We start from the raw sequence: 19787 nt of genomic DNA, 5'->3' as shown, positions 1-19787 counted from the left end.
GCCAGAAGGGGTCCCAAGGCCCCCAAGTGCCCCAGCCAGGGCCTGTGGACCCACCTGGGAGAGACCCAGGTGCTAAATGCCTGCTGGATGATCTCCACTGGGCAGACCCTGTCTGTCCTCATTTGCCCATCTCTGAAAGGGGAGAGACAGAGTCACCTGTACTGCAGCAGCCTGGAAATAGATGTAAACTGGCCTGAGGGTGGTCAGGGGCCTAGGGAGACACTCCTGCTGAGCCTTTGGGACGTGGGGCAGGTGGACAGACAGGCAGACCAGGGCTGTCAGGTCACAGAGGGCCTTGGGCACTGCTCGGCTGCTCCTGGCTGTGTGGACTTGAGCACGTCGCTGTACCTGTCTGGGCTTCGGTTCCTTATCTGCAAACTGGGCCCCTGGTGATCATGCAGTCTCCCTCCCTTCTTTCCAGCCTTTGCTGTGAGTCCTTATCAGCCTCCTCCTCCCCTACTCCTTTCCTCCAAAGCCTTTATCATTTTCCAAGATTTTATATATTTACTGTTTGCTGTCTGTCACCCCTGTAGAATGTGGGCCTCAAGGACAGCAGCTCTGCTGTATTTTGTTGGTGGCTGAATGGCTGGCAGGGCCGGCGCAGCTGGTGCTCAGCGCCTCTGCTGACTGCACACGCAGAGCAAACATATGTGCGTTGACTCATGGACACCTCTGGCAGGACAGAAGCAAACACCTCACTTGAGAACAAGGGCACGGGTCGAGTGTGGGCAAAGTTACCAAGCCTGGTGCAGCCCGGGCCTGGCCCTGGCCCTGGCCTGCCAGCTGCCAGCTCAGACGTACTCCCTGACAGGTGGAAGGGCAGCCCTGTGTCAGCTTGTAAAGGGCACTGTTGCTGTGCAAGGCCCATAAACCTTACCTCTGACAGCTTTATGGGGCTGGCATGTGTGTGCAGGAGCTGCCACATGCAGGGGTGGTTGTGCAGGGGTCCCTGACAGCCGGCCAGCAAGAGACACACACATGTCTGCCAAGCCATCCCTTCCCTGCAGCTCTGGGGTGACCGTCCCCTCACCATGCTAGAGGCGAGGACACGACAGCCAAGAGCAGGCCAGGGCTGGCCTCAGGTCACATCACAGGTGCAGGGCCAAGACTCTTCCCATACCACTGCCGCTTCTCTAAAAGCCTAGATTCTTGGGGGGGGGGGGGGGGGGGCGGAGAGGCGGGTAGTGTTCCAGGGGCCTGGCAGAGGATCCCTAAGGTCTCAGCAGACTGTGTGGCCTTTGGGAGTAATATAATGATAATTACTATAACCAGCATTTGTTGAGCACTTACTATGTTCCAGAGCCCTGGTGGCACAGAGGTTAAGAGCTCAGCTACTAACCAAACTGTCGGCAGCTCGAATCCACCAGCCACTCTTTGGAAACCCTATGGGGCAGTTCTACTATGTCCTCTAGGGTCGATGTGAGTTGGAATTGACAGCAAGAGGTCTGGGGTTTTTGGTACTATGTGCCAGCCACTATTCCAGGTGCTTTGCATTACAGATGAGGGAACAGACTCAGAGAGTAATCTGCCCAGGGTTAAAAGCTAATAAGTTATAAGAGTTGTAAGCTAATGTCCCCCCCACACCCCACCCCGACGATGGACCCCTGGTGGGACCCAGGAGCCTTGGCCCAGCTGGGGAGAAACTGAGGGTCAAGTGCGCCACCTGGTGGCGGTGTGTGCAAATCACTGAGCCCATGAAGCTCCTGCTGATTCTAAGACTTGGCAGGTATGCCTTGGGGGAGGGGTTGGGGGGGGCATGTATCAGAATTTCTTTGGGAGACAGCCTCAGACTCCTTCCCAGAACAAAATTGGTGCCCAGTCCTCCTCTGCTCAAGAACTGTCCTAGGCTCCCATCTCCTCTCCTTGCCAGAAAACTTTTTGTTCTCCACACGCACCCCTCATTTTCCACGTCTGGGTCTTTGCACATGCCATTCCCTGTGCCTGGCATACCTTCTCCTCTCCTTATGCACTGAACTTCTACTTATGCTTCAGAGCCCACTTCAGGTGTCCCCTCCTTCCTGAGGCCTCCACTCTGTGGAATGGCTTCACTGAATTCCCCTGTTCATTCATTCTTCACGGAGATCTTCTGGGCCAGGCCTGTCTACTTCCCCATCACACTCCTTGGTCTTGACGTGCTCACCGTCCCCAGGCTTAAGCGCTGCAGCTTACAATCGATGCACAATAGAAATGTGGGAGTCACATCGGCTTGGGCAAACTCTGGAGCTGAAGTGTTTAGGTCTGAGTAGATGAGGAGGACCCACAGGGGTGCATCCCCACCGGGAGGGCCCTAGAAGAGGGCAGTGCACTGAGGTGCTAATGGGGGAAGTTCCGGCAGCGGGATTTGTTAGGAGAGGAGGTAGCCACAGCTTCGCTCCACTCAGCTTAGCTTAAATCAGCTCAGCTCAGCTCAAGACTCAGAAGTGGTTCAGGTCCCCTTCTCCTCCTGCTTTGCCAGGTGATCTTGGCTTTGCGGTTGGTCCCAGGAGCTACTGAAAGCCAGACCAGCCCACCTGGAGGGTACCATTCTCAGAAGCTTACCAGGCCCCTTCCCATCTGTTTCCAACAGCTGGCATTTAGAAAACTGCCACTCCGAGCCTTCGCAGAAGAGGCTCCTCCCCAGGGCCCTTGGGGGGAAACGGTTGGCAGGGAGGTGTAGAGAAGTGGGGATGCGGGTGCGGGGGGAGGTTCTACAGATTGCAGTGGCCCCAGAGCATCCTGGTGTGGGGGTCAGGACCAAAAACTCAGAGTACTTCTCCCTCCCCACCAGGACACTGATAGTACTCCCATTTTTAGGGTGAAAAACAGAGTCTCAGAGACGCAAGGGGCATCCCAGCCCCTCAGGATAATGAGGTGGTTCCCAGGGAAATGGAAGTGATAATAGCTGAATGGCTGACTTTGTAGAGAGTGTGTGCTAGGGTGAATGGGAGCACTCATGATGTTGGTCATCCCCTGGCCCCCAGAGCCTTTCTGATCAGAGTGTCCACCCACGGGGCTCCTCCAGGCCTGGATGGGGAGATCACCACTTCCCACGGCCACTGCTGCCCCTTTGGAATGGCTGGGTGAACTCAGAAACCTTTCTAACATCAAGTTGAGATTTGTGTCTGGGGCCTCCCTCTAATCTGCAGCAGCCAGGTTCAAGGGGACACTTGCTCACTTTCTTAAGGAAGGAGTGCTCTCAGCTCTTTCAATAACCACCAGGAGCACACAGACATAATGTGCTAATTACAAACCCTGCGCTCACCACAGTGAGCTGACCATAAGCACCTGTGCTCCTCCACACCAGGAAAGCCCTCACTGAGTGCTGTGAAACGTGCCGGCTACAAAGACCAAGGAGGTGCGAACAGTTAACACCCTTGGCTTCTACCCTGAATGGCTGGTGGTTCAATTCCACCCAGAGGCACCTTGGAAATAAGGCCCAGTAATCTACTCGATGGCAACTGGTTGATTACAAATGGAAGAACCAAATGCTAGCAGTGGATGTAGTAATCACACACCCTGAGAGGCTGACTGCAGACAGAGCCTCGATGGTGGCGTTCCTCCAACCAGGGATGTTTTCTGCCAATGGGAGCCCTAATGCGGCTACTGACGGGGCCCTGGTGGTGCAACAGTTAAGCTCTAGGCTGCTAATTGAAAGGTTGGTGGTTTGAACCCGCCCGGCTGCTCCACAGGAGAAAGACATGGCAATCTGCTTCCATAAAGATTACAGCCTAGAAAACCTATGAGGCAGTTCTACCCTGCACTCATGGGGTCACTATGAGTCAAAAACTGACTTGATGGCACCTAACACCAGCGTGGCCATTACGGGCAGACTGGAGCTGCACCAGAACAGCACACATGGTCCCTGTCTGAGCCTCTCCTCTTCAGTCCCGTCAAACTTGCATCTTCATGTCCAGCCCAGCTCTAACCGTCGAAGTGCTCCCGTGTTTGATTACCCTTTAGAAAACTGTCAAGCCATTTCTGTGAATCAAGCCTGACATCCAGGAAAGCAGACCTGACACTGGACGGGCGGTGACTCCAGAGGCAGTGCGGCTGTCCTGCAGTGTTCGCGCTCGTCCCCCACTTCCAAATGGCAGCGTCATGCCCCAGTAACAGCTACGATGGTAGCAGTGAGAGCTGATGCAGCCAGCGTCCCTACAGGCCAGGCGCTGGGTCACTCACAGCAACCCTGGGGAGTGATTTTGCTGGCTGTCCCCTTCCACAGACTCACCTGCCTCCCAGATCAGCCATGTCTCCCCTCGCCCCATAGCAGGCCACCACCTTGCACCTGGACGACTATCTCAGGCTGCCACGCCTACCCAACAGCCCTTTCTCCTCACTGCAGCCAGAGGAATCAGTTTAATCTGATCATGCTGTCCCTCTGTTCAAAACCCTCCATGGCTCCCTATTCTCTGAGAGCGAGACCAATTTCCTTGCCAGACCTGTCAGGCCCTGTGTGATTGGGCCGCCCCAAACCTTCATGGTAACTCCCACTGCCCCACCCCGACACCTCCTGGCTCCTTGAACACACCAAGTTCATCCCCATCCCCGGGCCTTTTCACCTGCTCTTCCCTCTGCCTGGAAATCTCCCTCCAGATCCTCACTCCTGGGGACACCCAGGAGCCTCTACCTCCTCCTTCAGGTTGTTGCTCAAACGTCACTTCCTCCGAGAGGGCTTCCCTGACCACCTTGGCTCATGACATTTTGTATGTATTTGTTTCTTGTTTATTGTCTCTCTCTCTCACTAAGACATAAAACCCACAAGAGCAGCAACTTTGTCTTTGTCACTGCTGATTCCCCAGTCCCTAGAATAACCTGGTGCGCAGCACATGGCTCAATAAATAGTCCATCATTGAATTTACGCATTTGGACCCTACTGGGTCTGAGCACTGGGACTAGGAAGGAGAGAGACCCATCAGGGTCCTTTGTCCCCCCACCCCCCGCCCTGTTCCTTCAACCCTGCAGATTCCTCAACCACCCTGGCCTTGGCCTTGGGGAGGGGTTTCTACACAGCCCAGAGGCCGCCATGCCCTGCTAGACATCCCCATCACAGCCACCCTGCCTCAGTTCCAAGCATGATTCTAATTGCCCTAAATAAATTAACTCATTGGCTTCTTGCAGTAATCCATTACATGAGAGGAAACAGGCACAGAGAGGTTAAGTGACCTGGCCAATGTCACACAGCCAGGAAGTGGCAGAGCCAGAACTCCAACCCAAGCAGCCTGGCTCAGGGGCCCATCCTCTCAACACGGTCATGTGGCTGTGGACATAGTGGGACCTGCTGGAGCACATCCTGGACGACTGCCCTGCCCTATCCCTCCTCTGATAAAGAATCTTGAGGGCTCCTTACTGCCCCTGGAGTAAAGTCTGACTCCTTAGCCCAGCATTCAAGGCCCAAGCCTGCTCTCCAAGCACTGCACCCCAACCCCACCCCCCCCACCCCCTGCTCTGGGCCATGCCCTGGGCTGGGCATCTGCCCTGTGGCCCCCAGACTGTCACTGGCTTCCAGGCTGCTCCTTCTGCAGGGAGGGACCAGTTTCCTCCCCCCTCACTCACCGAGCCCCCGCCCTCTCCCCTGCACACCCCTCCATGGGTCGGCACTCACTTTACGGAGATAGAGAACTCCCCCGGGGAGCTCTCACTCTCCCGGATCAGAAAGGCCCCCAGGTGGTTCCGCTTCATCAGGATTTGTTCTGCCAGCTGCCGGGAAATCCTGCCCGAGTACCACCTGCAGGGGAGGCACAGGTGAAGGTAGCAGGCCAGGCGTCGATCCCCAGCTCCCTCATGCCCAGCAACATGCTGACCCTCACAGCAGTCCTGGGATGCAGAGGGCGTGACCACACCCACTTTGCAGATGGGGAAACTGAGGCACGGAGAGGCAAAACAGTATGCCCAGTTACACAGCTGTGGCAGGCAGGAGCTGGGACTCAATCCCAGCATTTGGTTCCTGAGCCTTTCCTACCATATCAGGCAAACGCCCTTATAAAAATGGGAAAACCACACTGCAATGAACCAAGACACAGCCAACCTCAGCTAAGCTTTACAGTTTTAGATGGTGGATGCTTAAAAGTAAAAAAAATATAGAAGTGGATGGCAAAAGTAAAAGTAATAGCAGCTTGGATCTGATGAGAAAGGTCTCTCAGACCTTTCACAGACTAAGGCCTCCTGGGCTTTTGCACAGGAACGAGTCTGTTTTCCTGCTGAACAAACAGAACTGGGTCTATAGAAGGTGTCTGGTAAATGCTTGTAGTCTTACAGAATCCCCAGCCCGCAACTGGAGGAAGCAGCACGGCCTAGGGAACAGGGCCTGGGGCTAGACACAGGGATCCAACTTCTATCTGGCCCACCTTGCTGTGAGGCTCCAGGCAGCCCTGTCTTCGCTGGGCCCTTCCTACCCGAGGGGCTAGATTATCTCTTACTGGCTTCCTGGCACCAGTGTTTTATTGTTCAAATGGGGATACTGAGGCCCAGAGCAGCTGAGGTCTCATGGCAAGGCCATGGCAGACCAAGGGCAGGGCCCTTCACTCCTTCAGCAAATGCTTCCTGAGTCAGACTGAACTTGGCACAGGTGGCAGATGTGAGGTGGGCCTTTTCCTGTTGTCTCAGGATTTTGATGAGGCCTTGCGGCTGAAATCAAATGGCATTAGATGCAGTGGCAGATGCTGTTGGCACGCCGCCCATACCCCCCACTCTCACACACATGATGAAGGCTGCTTAATGTACACACTGCTGATGTTGCCGAGGGCTGACGCCCTGGGAACACTGTCAAGCAACGTCTGATAGGAGTAGTGGGCAAACACCTCAGCTCCCTCATCCCTGGGGGTATAGCTCTGGGGGGTATTCCACACTGTCTCCTGGGGCTCCCAGCAAGATTGCGCTCTGGTTGCCCACAGCCGTAACTGTGTTGATAACACACCTGTTATGCCTCTGTGCCTTCCTTTCCCCACTTCCCTACTCCAAAGTTACTTGTCCTCAAATGTGTGTCTCAGGGACTGCTCCTGGGGGAACTTTTATTCTCAGAAGTCAGGGTCTAGGCCACCGCTACCCCTAAAACTGGTGGGGGACCTTCAGCCCATTTCCCTACCCTGGGGTCCAGAGGAGGTGAGAAGTGTGGAGAGGGGGTTGGGGGTTGCTCTGGCAACTTGTGTGAACACTGGAAGGGTCTCCAGTGTGGAAGGGGTGAGTGCGATTGCTGGGGGGTGGGCTCAAGGGAGTCATCTAGAGAGCTTGGCCTAAGTCTCCCAGAGTTTGGGGGACCTGGAGCCCGGTGCCCAACTTGCTTGGACCAGTGTCAAGGAAGCGCTCTCTCATGGCAGAGTGAGGAGACAACTGGGCTGGGAGCATGACAGGACCCAGGAGCAGGCTTCTCTAGAGCCAGGGTGGTTGGGAAGGAGACCCCAGGAAGCTACAGGAGTAGGGCAGGGCTAATGGGGCTCTGAATGGGAGTTCCTAAGGGGCTGGGTGTCTCCAACGAACCCACCAAACCCACAGGAGGGGTCAGCGTGTAAGCATCTCCAGCCCTCAGAGGGTGTCACAACCACACCTTCCAAGGAGGCTCTCACATGCCTGCCTCCACACTAGGAAAGCGAGGGCACGTCCGGGGGTGGCCAGAACACGAGGGCACAGGAGGAAGAAAGCCCTTCAAAGTACCCAGAGCCAGCTACCTCATCACACCAGTGTCACTGGTGACCACCTGCAACAGTCTTCATTTTACTGATGTGGAAGGTGAGGGCCGAGAGGGGCAGGGACGCGCCTGTTGTGGGGTGAATTGTATCCCCAAAAGGCACGTCATATACCTGTACACTTGACCTTGTTTGGAAAGAGGGTCTTTAAGGATGTTAAGATCAGTTAACATGAGGTCCGGCTGGAGTAGAATGGGCCCTGATCCCACCTAAGTGGTGTCTTGCAGATGAGGGGAAGAGACAGACAGAGGGAAGGTGGCCATGAGACGATGGAGGCAGAGGCAGAGTGATGCTGTGGCTGCAGGCAGGGAATGCCTGGAGCTACCAGTTGCTTGGAGAGACAAAGTATCCCCCTCTAGAGCCTCCTTTCACCCTGAATTCAGTCCTGCCTCCAGAACTGTGAGACAGTACATCTCTCTTGCTTTAAGCCCCCTCAGCTTTATTTGGGCAGCACCAGGACACCAATGGGCTCCCACAGGTCACCCAGCTGCCCCCTTGCATAACCCCAGTGGCAGAGCTGCCTCCCGGGCAGGGTGGCTCACAGTGCCGGGCCTTGAGCCACACCGGGGCACACCATCACGTGTGACCTGATCAAGCCACTCCATCTCCCTGGGCCTGTGTCCTTACCCGTAAGATGGTGATGATGAGAGCCTCAGAGAGCTGCTGGCACTGAGTGAGCTGTTACCTAAAGGTGTGTGCTGCTGTGACAATCAGGAAGTGGTTCAAACCCTCCTCCTACACAGCCCTCAGCTGGGGCTCTCTGCTCCCCCACCCCCAACAGCTTCTACTCTGACTTCAAGGCTCATGGACCTTCCCCTTCCTCTGGAAAGCCCCCTGGCCCCCACTGGCCACACAGCTGGGCCAGGTGCCCCTGTGGCCCCCAGGGGGCCCACTCTGGGGAGAAGGGATCTGGACTGTGCCTCCCCACTGGGGGCTCCCATGGGCGGGCAGGGTGATTGTGGGTACTCAGGGGAGGAGCAGACCTGCTGCAGACTCCCTGCACACCCAGCGCCTTCCCAGGCTGAGTCAGGTGTGCAGCTGGGGTTCCCCACAGCTATTTTGGGGACCGGGGACCAGGGCCAGGGCCAGTGCCGAGGCTGCCTAAAGCATGCCTGGCACTGCCTTAAAATGAGTTGGCCAGCAGCTAGAACCCAAGCCTGCTCTGTCCAGGCACAGGGACCAGAGGCGACCTGAAGGTCATTAGGGGCTGGGACACTCCATGGCTCCCCACGGCCCTGGGTGGAGTCTCACCTCCAACCACAGGCCAGTCTTTTGTCACCTTCTGTCCCATCCTAATCAAGTAGTATCCTCTGCTCAGTGCTTCTCTGGCGGGGCTGGGCTACCTCCTTCCCCTCCCCCTTACTGACAGAAAGACTGAAGGCCAGAGAGGGCAGAAAACTGCACAGTATCATACAGCCAGGAGGGATATCACAGGCCTTGAACCCCACAGTCTTGGGGAGGGGTGCCTGGAGCCCAGGCAGAGTGGCTCAGGACCTGGGTGGGATGGCGCTTTGCACTACCATAGGAAGGTAAAAGTGGTGGTAGCTTTGGAAATAACTCAAAGAGAGATATACCCCCCAGGCCTCACCCTTACTCTGCACCTCCCTCCCCTTTCACCTCATAGCCACACATGTATCACAGCCCCCAGTCTGCCCTCTCCAGCCTGTCATCTGCCTCCACATTGGATTGAAACCCTCCCCTGCTCAGATACCTCCCATGGTTCCCCACCACCTTGGGCCTGGCATTTGAGGTCCTCCTGCCAGCCCCATATGGCACAGGTTCTCCCTCATTACTCTTCCTTTGCTTATTTGGCCCTCCCCCAGGAATGCCTTTCTCCTTTTCTACTTAGCCAACTCCTGTGTAGCCTTCCAAACCCCACTCCTTGCCACCTCTCCTGAGAAGCTTTCCCTGGTTAGTTACTTCAACACTGATGGTCTCCCCAGGCCCTACTCTCTATGTCTGGTCTCTCCCACAGGACTGGGCTGCTCTGAACCCTCCATGACCCCAACTCAGCCAGACTGGGCCCACAGGGTCTGTGGGCAGCGTCTCTTGTGAGCAGTGTTTCCTGTGGGCAGTGTCCCCTGTGGGCAGTGTCTGGTGAATAGGCAAGTAGGCAGCTGTGTCGTGGGGCTGTCTGAGCCATCATTAAAATGTGTCTCATTTGTCTCTAACAGATTTTGTTTGCTTAGGCCTGCTCTGGGACCGGCTCTGCCCACCCACTCTCAGGGTGACAGCATGCGATGTCACTGCCAAGAGCTGACCGGGCAGCCCCAACTCACAGGTCCCAGGTCCCAGGATACCTGGGTCTCAGACTCACCTCCCATTCCAGGAGAGCGGTCCCACATGCTTCTTGCTGATGTCCAGCTCCCCACTCCACCACCCCAGAGGCAGGGCCCACAGGGTCTGAATCTTGCCCACCCCCCACGGCCTCTCCCACTCCCCATCTCACCACAGGGGTGCTCTAGAATCCTCCACCATCTGCACAGACTGTAGCTGCAGCTGCCCTTGCATTATAGACAGGGAAACTGAGGAACAGAGCAGTCAGGGACCTGCCTGAGGCCACATAGCTGCCAGTGGAGAGCCCAGGCCCTGCCTTCTCCCAGGGCACTCCTGGACAGGCTCCTGGTGGTCTGGGTCCTCAGCGTCCTCACATCTCCCACCCATGTCCCTGCTGTATGCGGTTGCTTCTGTGTGGACACGTCTCCCATGTGTGGACAGTGGCTGGGGGTAGGGGGAGGGTAGGGCATTCCCATGCCAGAAGGACACACTGTGTCAGGGCCTCACCGCAGCTCAGCTCAGCCTTCAGCTGCGGGGCCTTGAAGAGGCAGGGCTGGGGGCACTCACGGGTGGGGTTTGACACGGATGTAGTTCTTGGGGATGAAGCCCTCGGCTCCCCGGAGCTCGGCCTTGTACCAGTTCTGGTCATCCTCCATGTTCAGGATCTATGGGCAGAGAGACATGGCTGCTCAGCCACTGAGCAGGGATAGCTGTCCTCTCCCCTGCCCAGCCCTTGGGCCTTGTGCAGGGACTCCTTCAGCCCCCCATCCAGAGGAGAGCTGGAGGCTCGGGCAGGGACCACCACGGTCACCACGTGCCTATGATTCTACCACCCTGCTTGGTCCCTGGGTCAGGATACCCCACCCTCAAGAGGTCCACAGCTTCCAGGGGAAGGGCAAGTGGGGAGACACAGAGCAGGTCTGCTTAGTGCTGTGGGGCCCTGCCAGCCAGATCCCTGGCAGACTGGGGGGTCTTGGGATGCAGATCTGGGCGCCTCCGTCTGTGAGCTATGCCCCAGCATGGGGGTCCTACAGCATTTAGCCTTGGGAGAGAGAGTCTGCCATCCCTAGGAAGGTCGGGACACAGCCTGAGCTCAGCTTCTAGTGAGGCGTCTTTAGAAGCATGTGTACTGAAACAGCCCTTAAAGCCTTGAACTCAAGGGACCATGATTTGATGGAGAGATTTTGGCACCAAGAAACAAATAAGGGAGGCCTTAATTTTTTTTTTTATTTGCAGGGACAAGGCCTGGTCAGGTCACATGGCTAATTTTCTATAGCTGTGAGTGCCAAGAGGAACTGAGCTAGCAGGAGAGGGGTGGGAGTAGCTGTGGTGGGCTGAGGGAGGAGATGGACCAGGCTCGGGGGGTGGGTGGGAAGACAGCAAGTGCTAGAACATGAAGTTGGGGGCTTCCTCTGCCCTGATCCCATGTATCCCTCCGAGGTCCACATTATCAAATGCCACTTTACAGATGAGGAAACTGAGGCCCAGAGAGAAGGAGTGACTCAGCTGAGGTCACACAGCGGGGGAGAGGCAGAGCCAGGAATCTGGAGCCTGGGGTCTTCAGCTCCACTGGTCTGGAGGAGGACGCTGGCCCACCAGCTGGGACCCCCACTGTGTATCTCTCCCAGCTATACCAGGGAAGGTCCCAACATAGCTTAACTCTAGCAAGGATATTCATTGAAAGGAAAAACCAGATATAGAACAGTGTTATAGGTTATAGAACAGTGTTATAAATTGAATTGTGTCCGCCGGTTCTGATCCCTGGTGTCTGTGAACGTGACCCTGTATGGGAACCTGTTTCTTTGAAGGTATCGATTAAGTTAACATAACGTCATATCGCAGTAGTTGCTGTTACTTGCCATGGAGTCGATTTAGACTCGTGGCGACCCCATGCGTGCAGAGTAGAACTGCTCCATTGAGTTTTCAAGCTGTGACCTTTTGGAAGCAGATCGCCAGGTCTGTCTTTCAAGGTGCCCCTGGGTGAGTTCAACTGCCAATCTTTTGGCCAGTAGTCAAGCTCTTAACCATTTGCAGCACCCAGGGACTCCTTACTGGAGTAAGGTGGGTGCTAATCAACCTCAGCAGTGTCCTTATAAAAAAGGAGAAGAGACACAGACACAGTCACAGAGGGAAGATGGCCACGTGATGACAGAGGCAGAAATGAGTGATTCATCTAGAAACCAAGGAGCACCAAGGATTGCCAGGACCACCAGAAGCTGGAAGAGGCAAGGAACCATCTCCCTCCAGAGCCTTCAGAGAGAGCACGGCCCTGCTGACACCCTGTAATTGGACTACTAGCCTCCGGACCTCTGGGACAATACATTTCCGTCATTTTAAGCCACCCACTTTGTGGTGCTCTCTATGGCAGCCCCAGGAAATGAAAACAAACAGCATCCCAAGCAGAGGGCACTGCAGTCTGGGCCAGGGCAGGCCAGGCCAGGCCAGGGCAGGCATCAACTTACAGTAACATTTGCCAAGGGGTATATGAAATAAGCACATACATAGAATCCAAAGATTATTAGCGGTCACCAGGCATAAGGGGAGAGGGAGGCAGGGGAAGCTTTTGTTTGGGGGTCACTGAGTTTATGTTAATGGTGGTGGAATAATTTGGGAGAGGATAGAGAGAATGGTCGCACAACTGAAAGAATGTAATCAGTGTCACTGAACTGTACATGTAGAAATTGTTGGACTGGTGTATGTTTTGTTCTGTATATTTTCACCACACACACAAAAGCCTGCCAAGAGGAACTGGACTTATCTCCCTCAGGCCCAGGCCTGAGGCCCCACCCTTGTGGGCAAGCACCGCCCCCCCATCTGTCCACCAGCCCCGTTGAGCCTCTTCCTTCCTGCCCCTGTGGTCTGGGAAGGGTCAGCAGCCACAGGGACAGGCGGAAGCAGGTGGCTGAATCAGGAAAATCTCTCTGTAAACAAACAAAAGAAAACAACTCCCCCAACTTATTAAGAAAATTATGGCCCCTAGCCCCTAGGTGGTTAAGAGCTTGGCTGCTAAACAAAAGGTTGGCAATTTGAATCCACCAGCTGCTCCTTGGGAACCCTATGGAGCAGTTCTGTTCTATCTCATAGGGTCGTTTTGAGTCAGAATCAACTCAACAGCAATATGTTTTTTTGTTTGTTTTTCTTTTTAGGAGGCCTGATGCCAGCCATAGACACAGGTTAAAGGAAGGTGCTCTGGGCCTGGGGACCTTGTCCACTCTGTCTGCCTCCGACTCACTCCATGGCCGTCGCCTTAGCTTCCCAATCTGTTAAATGGGCACACTTAAGGCCTACACTGAACACGGCAGTGTTTTGTGAACTACAAACTCCTGCATGCACATGTGAATTAAAAAAAAAAAAAAAAACCCACTGCCAACTGAGTCAATTCTGGCTCATAGTGACCCTATAGGACAAAGTAGAACTGCCCCATAGGGTTTCCAAGGAGCACCTGGTAGAGTCAAACTGTTGACATTTTGGTTAGCAGCTGAGCTTTTAATACTGCACCACCAGGGCTCCCACATGTAAATTTACTGTATATAATCCCTGCTTTGCTTTGTTTTATTTTCCCGTTGTATCTACTTGGAGGACCCAGAAATGTGCTTATTGATTATATTAGCTAAATTCTTACTGTTAATATTGTTCACAAGCCTCAGACCCCCTGAGCTGTAGGAGTCCACACAAGGGAGAGAGACCTGGCTCCTGTCTGTGAAATTCAACAGCCTGAGGTGAAACACACCCGTCAGCCTGCCTGCAACCTTCCTTCCTGCAGCATCCCCCTCAGGAACACGGTCCAATGAGCTCACTCAACAAAGATTTACTGAGCTCTTATCACGTGCCAAGTACAGACAGTAAACAAGGAAACAGTAAATAAACAAGATAATGTGATACAGTGGTGAGCATTCTGAAGACTTAAGGCAGGATGACCTTGACAGAGAATGTCTGGTGGGGTAGGGCTCCTTTAGACTGTGGTCAAGAAACACCTCCCTGAGGAGGGGACATCTGACTGAGACTCGAACCACAAGCAGGAACCAGTCATGAGATGTGGGAACGGTGCCCAAGGAGAGGGAACAGCTCGTCTAAAGTCCCTGAGGTGGCAACAAGCTCTGTCTCCAGAACAGAAAGGAGGCCAATGGGTCTGGGATTGAGTGAGGGAGATGCAAGGGTTGTTTGGTAAATGGGGAGAGGTGGGCAGGGGCAAGGGTGTGCAAGATCTTACTGGCCATGGGAAGGAGGGAGTTCGCATTTATTTTAAAAGCCATCGGGATGAAGGACATTCCGTGGTCTCAAGGGTGAGGCTGGCTATGGAGACACGGGTGCTGAAGCCACCACGCACACCCCATCTTAATATAGTTAAGATGTGCATACTACTCAAACAAGTCTATAAATCCAATGAAATCCCACCTGAAATTCCAACAATCTTCTTTGCAGAAATGCAAAAGCCTATTCTCATATTTATACGGTAGGGTAAGGGATCAGAATAGCTAAAGCAATTTTGAAGAAAAAAAAATTAGGAGACCTCACATTTCCTGATTTCAAAATATACTTTAAAGCTGCAGTAATCAAAACAGCCTGGTACTGGTATAATAACAGACATATAAACCAATGGAATAGGATTGAGAGGCCAGAAGTAAATGCAAACATCAATGGTCACGTAATTTTCGACAAGGGTGCTATCTTAGTTATCTAGTGTTGCAGTAACAGAAATACCACAAGTGGATGCCTTTAACAAACAGAAATTTATTCCCTTAGAGTTTAGGAGGCTAGAAGTCTGAATTCAGAGTGCCAGCTCTAAGGGAAGGCTTTCTCTCTCCATTGGCTCTGGGGGAACGTCCTTGTCATCCATCTTTCCCTGGTCTAGGAGCTTCTCAACACAGGGACCCCAGGTCCAAAGGAGGCCCTCTGCTCCTGGCTCTTACTGCTGGGCACTAATGAGGTCCATCTCCTCTCTGCTGGCTTCTCTCTTTTATTTCTGAAAAGAGATTGACTCAAGATACAACTTAATCCTGTAGATTGTATCCTTCCTCATTAACATAACTGCCACTAATCCTGCCTCACTAACAACACACAGGAAAAATACATCAGATCACAAAACAGAGGACAACCACACAATATTGGCAATCATAGCCTAGCCCAGCTGGCACACATTTTTGGGGGACACGATTCAATCTATCACAGGTGCTAAGTCTATTCAATGGGAAAGGAAGAGTTTCTTTAATAAATGGTGCTGGGAAAACTCGATTTCCACACGCAGAAGAATCAGGATTCATGCCTCACACCATACACGAAAACCAATTCTAACTGGATTCAGGACCTAAATGTGAAAACTAAAATCATAAAATTCTCAGAAGAAAATGTAGGGTCCATGCTGTGAGCCCTAGTGTTTAGAGATAGGTTATTAGATATGGTAACAAAGGTCCGAGCAGCAAAAGACAAAACAAAAATTAAATCCTTTTGCTCGTAAAAGGACTTTATCAAAAAAGTGAAAACACGACCTACAGATTGGGAGCTGGCTTTGGAGAACCACGTATCTGATAGGAGCCCTGGTGGCGCAGTGGTTAAGAACTCAGGCTGATAACCAAAAAGTCAGCAATTTGAATCCACCAGCTGCCCCTTGGAAACTGTACGGGGCAGTTCTACTCTGTCCTATAGGGTCTCCATGAGTCGGAATCAACTCGATGGTAAAGGGTGTATATATCTGATAAGGATCTAATATCCAAAGTATATAAAATATAACTTAACAAGAAGACAAACAATCTAATCAAAAAATGAGCAAAGGACTTGAACAGACATTTTTACCAAAGAGGTTGTTAAAAAACGGCCAACAAGCATATGAAAAGATGTTCAACGTGATTAGTCATTAACCCATTGCCCTCGAGTCTATTTTGACTCTTAGCAACCCTACAGGACAGAGCAGAACTGGCCCGTAGGGTTTCCAAGGAGCAGCTGGCTGGTGAATTCGAACTGCTGACCTTTTGGTTAGCAGCCAAGCTCTTAACCACTGTGCCACCAGGGCTCCAATTAGCCATTAAGGAGATGCACATCAGAATCACACAGGACCCCTCAACTATTGCTGGTAGGAGTGTACAGTCACTGTGGAAAAGTTTGGTGGTTCCTCAAAAAGTTGAACATAGAACTACCATGTTGTGCTGTTGAATCGGTTCTGACTCATAGCGACCCTATGCACAACAGAACGAAACACTGCCCGGTCCTGCACCATCCTCACAATCTTCATTATGCTTGAGCCCATTGGTGCAGCCACTGTGTCTATGACCCACCAATTCCACTTCTAGGTATATACCCTGAAGAAATGATACCCAGAAGAAACGAAGGCAAGAATGCAAACGGAAACCTGTACACCAATGTTCACTGCAGCACTTTTCACAGTAGCCAAAAGGTGGAAATTACAGAAATGTCCATCAACAGTAGAATGAATAAACAAAATGTAGCAGACCCATACAATGGAATATTACTCAGCCATAAAAAGAAATGAAGTCAGGATGCATGCCACAACATGGATGAACCTTGAGAAATTATGCTGAGGGAAATAAGTCAGTTGCAAAAGGACAAATACTGTATGATCTCACTTATACGAAATAAGCAAATATATAGAAATCAAGGATCACAGCCGTTCCGTTATCAGGGTGGGAAGGAGGGGGAAAGCAGAAGTTTTGGCTTAGGGGTCCTTGAGTTTATGTTAATGGTGGTGGAATAATTTGGAAAAGGGTAGCAAGACTGGTTGTATAACTTGAAGAATTTAATCAATGTCACTGACTGAATTATACATGTAGAAATTGTTTAATTGGTATATATTTTGTTGCATATATTTTCACCACACACAAAAAAATCATTAAAAAAAAAGGTGTGGGAAGCCATTGAAGGGGCATGGGGGGGTGTTAAGCTCTGGGCTGTGCTTTAAGTAAATTGCCCTGACTGCCAAACAGGTGGGGAGCAGGGGGGTGGGAGGTAGTGGGGGCTACTACACGGGCCCAGGAGGGTGAAGGTAGAGACCTGGACAGGGGCAGCAGATGTGTTCAGAAGTAGTCAGGCTGGGACTCAATGACAGGCTAGACAGGAGAGGTTGAGGGATGGGGACAACAGATGACAACTCCTAGGGTTTTGCGGGGAGAAGGGGGATTGGTATGGCTGTGCGGGGGTCTGAGATGCTGTGGGCCTTTCTGTGGGGATGTCAGCACGGCCACCTCTGGTCTCGAGGCTCCCCATGTCTGGTCTCGGGGGCTAGGCCAGCCATGGAGAGACAGTGCTGGAGCAACCACCCACACCTCTCCTCCAGCTGGGAGAAGTGGGGTCCTGTGTAACCCCAGATTCCTGGCCTGTTGTGGGGGTAGCTTTGCCCCAGGGAAGTGACCTTTGGGGGCAGGGACCTATAGGGCCAAGTCCAGCTGGAGTGGCCATTTGTCCAGAGTGAGTCCATGTCCCACTGAGTTCTCACCCAATACCAACCCTCAATTTTGAAGAACAAGTTCCAGGGCAGGCTCCTGAAGGCCATGAGACCAGGCTGGACACAAAGCTGGTGAAAATTCATCTGTACTGTGACAGGGGTGGGTCCAAAGAAAGTGCTCTGTGGGATCGTGAACAGGATGGGCTACTGAGCTTAGCCTCTACCTAGATGGGAAGGGGCCGGACACCTGGCTCCCTTCCTCTCTCACTTATTGCTCTCTAGTCACGAGAATTTTCCTTCAACTCTTCAAACATATTAATACAATCCTGCCACAGGGCCTTTGCACCAGCTGTTTCCCCAGCCAGGCGTGCACTTCCTCCAGCTCTTTACATGGCCAACTCCTGCTCATCCTTCTGTTCTCAGCTCAGATGTCACCTCTTTGGAGAGACTGCCCTGCCCACCCCATCTAGAGCAGTCCCACTCCTCTGTCCCAGCATTATTCTGCCTTCCATCTGTCTGTGCTGATGTCTTCAATCCACTCTTCCTCATCTTGTTGGTTGCCCATCTTCCCCTTTGGAATGTCAGCTTCACTAGGGCAGGGACTTGATTTGTTTGCTTTTGTTTGTCATCAGCACTTAGGAGGATGCCTAACACAGAGTAGGTGCTCAAGAAACGTTTATTGAAAGAATGAAGGAGAAGGCAGCTCCTCCCCCTGCCTGTCACTCCCCCATTGCTCCTCATTCCTCGAGACTGAAAGGTTTTTCTCCCTGGTCACCATAGATAAAAGGTGAAAGCACCACCGAGAGGGTTCAGACCCCAGTTCCAGCTAACATTTTAATTCTTTCCTTCTTCCTTTGACTTTCCACATATTTTATTAAGAGCCTGCCATGCGCCAGGTACTGTCTCATGTCCTGGTGCTGCAGGTGGTCCCTGCCCTCACATCGTTGACAGTCTGGTGGGGGAGGCAGCAAATCCTCCGCTCACTCCTTCCCAAGCAGCTATCACAGTGTTAGATGCAAACACGCCACCAGGAGTCTGCCAACTGTAGCAAAGGTTAGTTGGTGTTATGGATTGAATTGTGTCCCCCCAAGACATGTGTTAAAGTTTTTAACCCCTGTGCCTGTGAACATGAACTTGATTGGAAATAGGGTCTTATGTAATTAGTTAACATAAAGACATATTGGAGTTCGGTGGGTGGCAAGCCTGTGTGAGTGGATTGTAAAAGATGAGGAGAAACATGGGCAGACAGATGGAAGGCACCCATGTGGAAGGAAGCAGAGAAGGAGTGATGCTGCAAGCCAAGGCACGCCTGGGCTGCCAGATGCTGGGAGAGACAAAGAAGGGTCTTCCCCCCGAGCCTTGGAGGGAGCACGGCCATTCTGCCTTCCAGCCTCCGGAACTGTGAGAGAATACATTTCTGTCCTCATAAGCCACCTGGCTTACGGTACTTTGTCATGGTAGCAGCTAACACCATAGGAGAACTTGATTAATCTCGGGTTTGGGGATGGCAGGGGACAGGAGTCAGGGAGGAAAGGGGAGAAGTCACAGTCTTTTCAATAACTGCTTTGAGGGACCTCCACTGAGCCAAGCCCTCCAAACCTGGGTCAGAGCCCACTGCCCACCCAGTCCCATTAGCTAACCGCCCACTCCTTCCCAAAGCCCCAAACTGAGTCTAGAGAGCCCCAACTACTCTGAATTAAACCTGGGTCCTCCCAGAATCTCATACTCTGGCCAGAGCTCTGGCTGGGTGGACCAGAGGCCAATCCAAGCACAGAGAAGAGGGAATTCCTTAAGGGGACGTGGCTCCTCCTCTTGATCCCAATCCCCAGCCCAACCTGTCCAGTCTCACAGGAAATGGAGTACAGGCTTTAGAGTCACAAGGTCCTAAGTTCAAATCTGACCCCATACCAAGGCAGCCGTGTCACCTGCCTGTAGCTTAGCTCAGCTGTTTTTGAAATGTAGCACCAACTCTCCTGCAGCTTAAATGGGACATTGGGGTGCACTGCTGAGCTTGGGGTCTGGCTGTCATAGGAGTCAGCCAGTGGGAATTCCTGTCCCTTCTTATGCCTGAACCCAGGCTGAGAGCTGGGCCCAGGGCTCAGAGTGGAGGGACAGCAAGCCTAGAGCCCATTGCTTCATGGGGAGACTGAAGCCCAGGGAGAGGCAGCAGCTTCATTAGGGTGGGTTATGGCTGCTCCAGTGCCTACCTCTTGGCATGGCCACTCCCTGAATCTAGCCCCTGAGAGAGAACCTACAGACCCATCTGCCTGGACCACCCTGGAGAGCTGTGATGTCCACCCAAGGGGCCCAGACAAGGGGAGATGAGCTGTGGTATGGCACTATTTTCTCTTTTCTTCACACTTCTGGGAAGTTCATCTTTGAAGCTTATATCTCAGTTATTTTAGCCCCACTAGATTAGCATGGTAGCCCTGGTAGTACAGTGGTTAAGAGCTTGGCTG

General features: G+C 52.8%; 1 protein-coding gene across 3 annotated transcripts in view; it reads right to left on the bottom strand.

Moving 5' to 3' along the window:
- GRAP (GRB2 related adaptor protein) overlaps positions 1-19787 on the bottom strand; it is a 29224-nt gene that overhangs the window by 5514 nt on the left and 3923 nt on the right. Inside the window, exons 3-5 of one of the 3 annotated variants that reach the window (XM_023539751.2) lie at positions 10503-10600; positions 5582-5704; positions 55-132 (exon numbers count right to left, since the gene is read on the bottom strand). In XM_023539751.2, coding sequence (XP_023395519.1) covers positions 55-132; positions 5582-5704; positions 10503-10600 — 299 coding nt within the window. The remainder of the gene's footprint in view (positions 1-54; positions 133-5581; positions 5705-10502; positions 10601-19787) is intronic. The other 2 variants (XM_064279368.1, XM_023539752.2) reach the window with 2 other exon arrangements.

This window comes from Loxodonta africana, chromosome 2 (assembly GCF_030014295.1).
Source record: "Loxodonta africana isolate mLoxAfr1 chromosome 2, mLoxAfr1.hap2, whole genome shotgun sequence".
NCBI lineage: Eukaryota > Metazoa > Chordata > Mammalia > Proboscidea > Elephantidae > Loxodonta > Loxodonta africana.
This window is presented reverse-complemented; position numbering and strand designations above follow the sequence as displayed.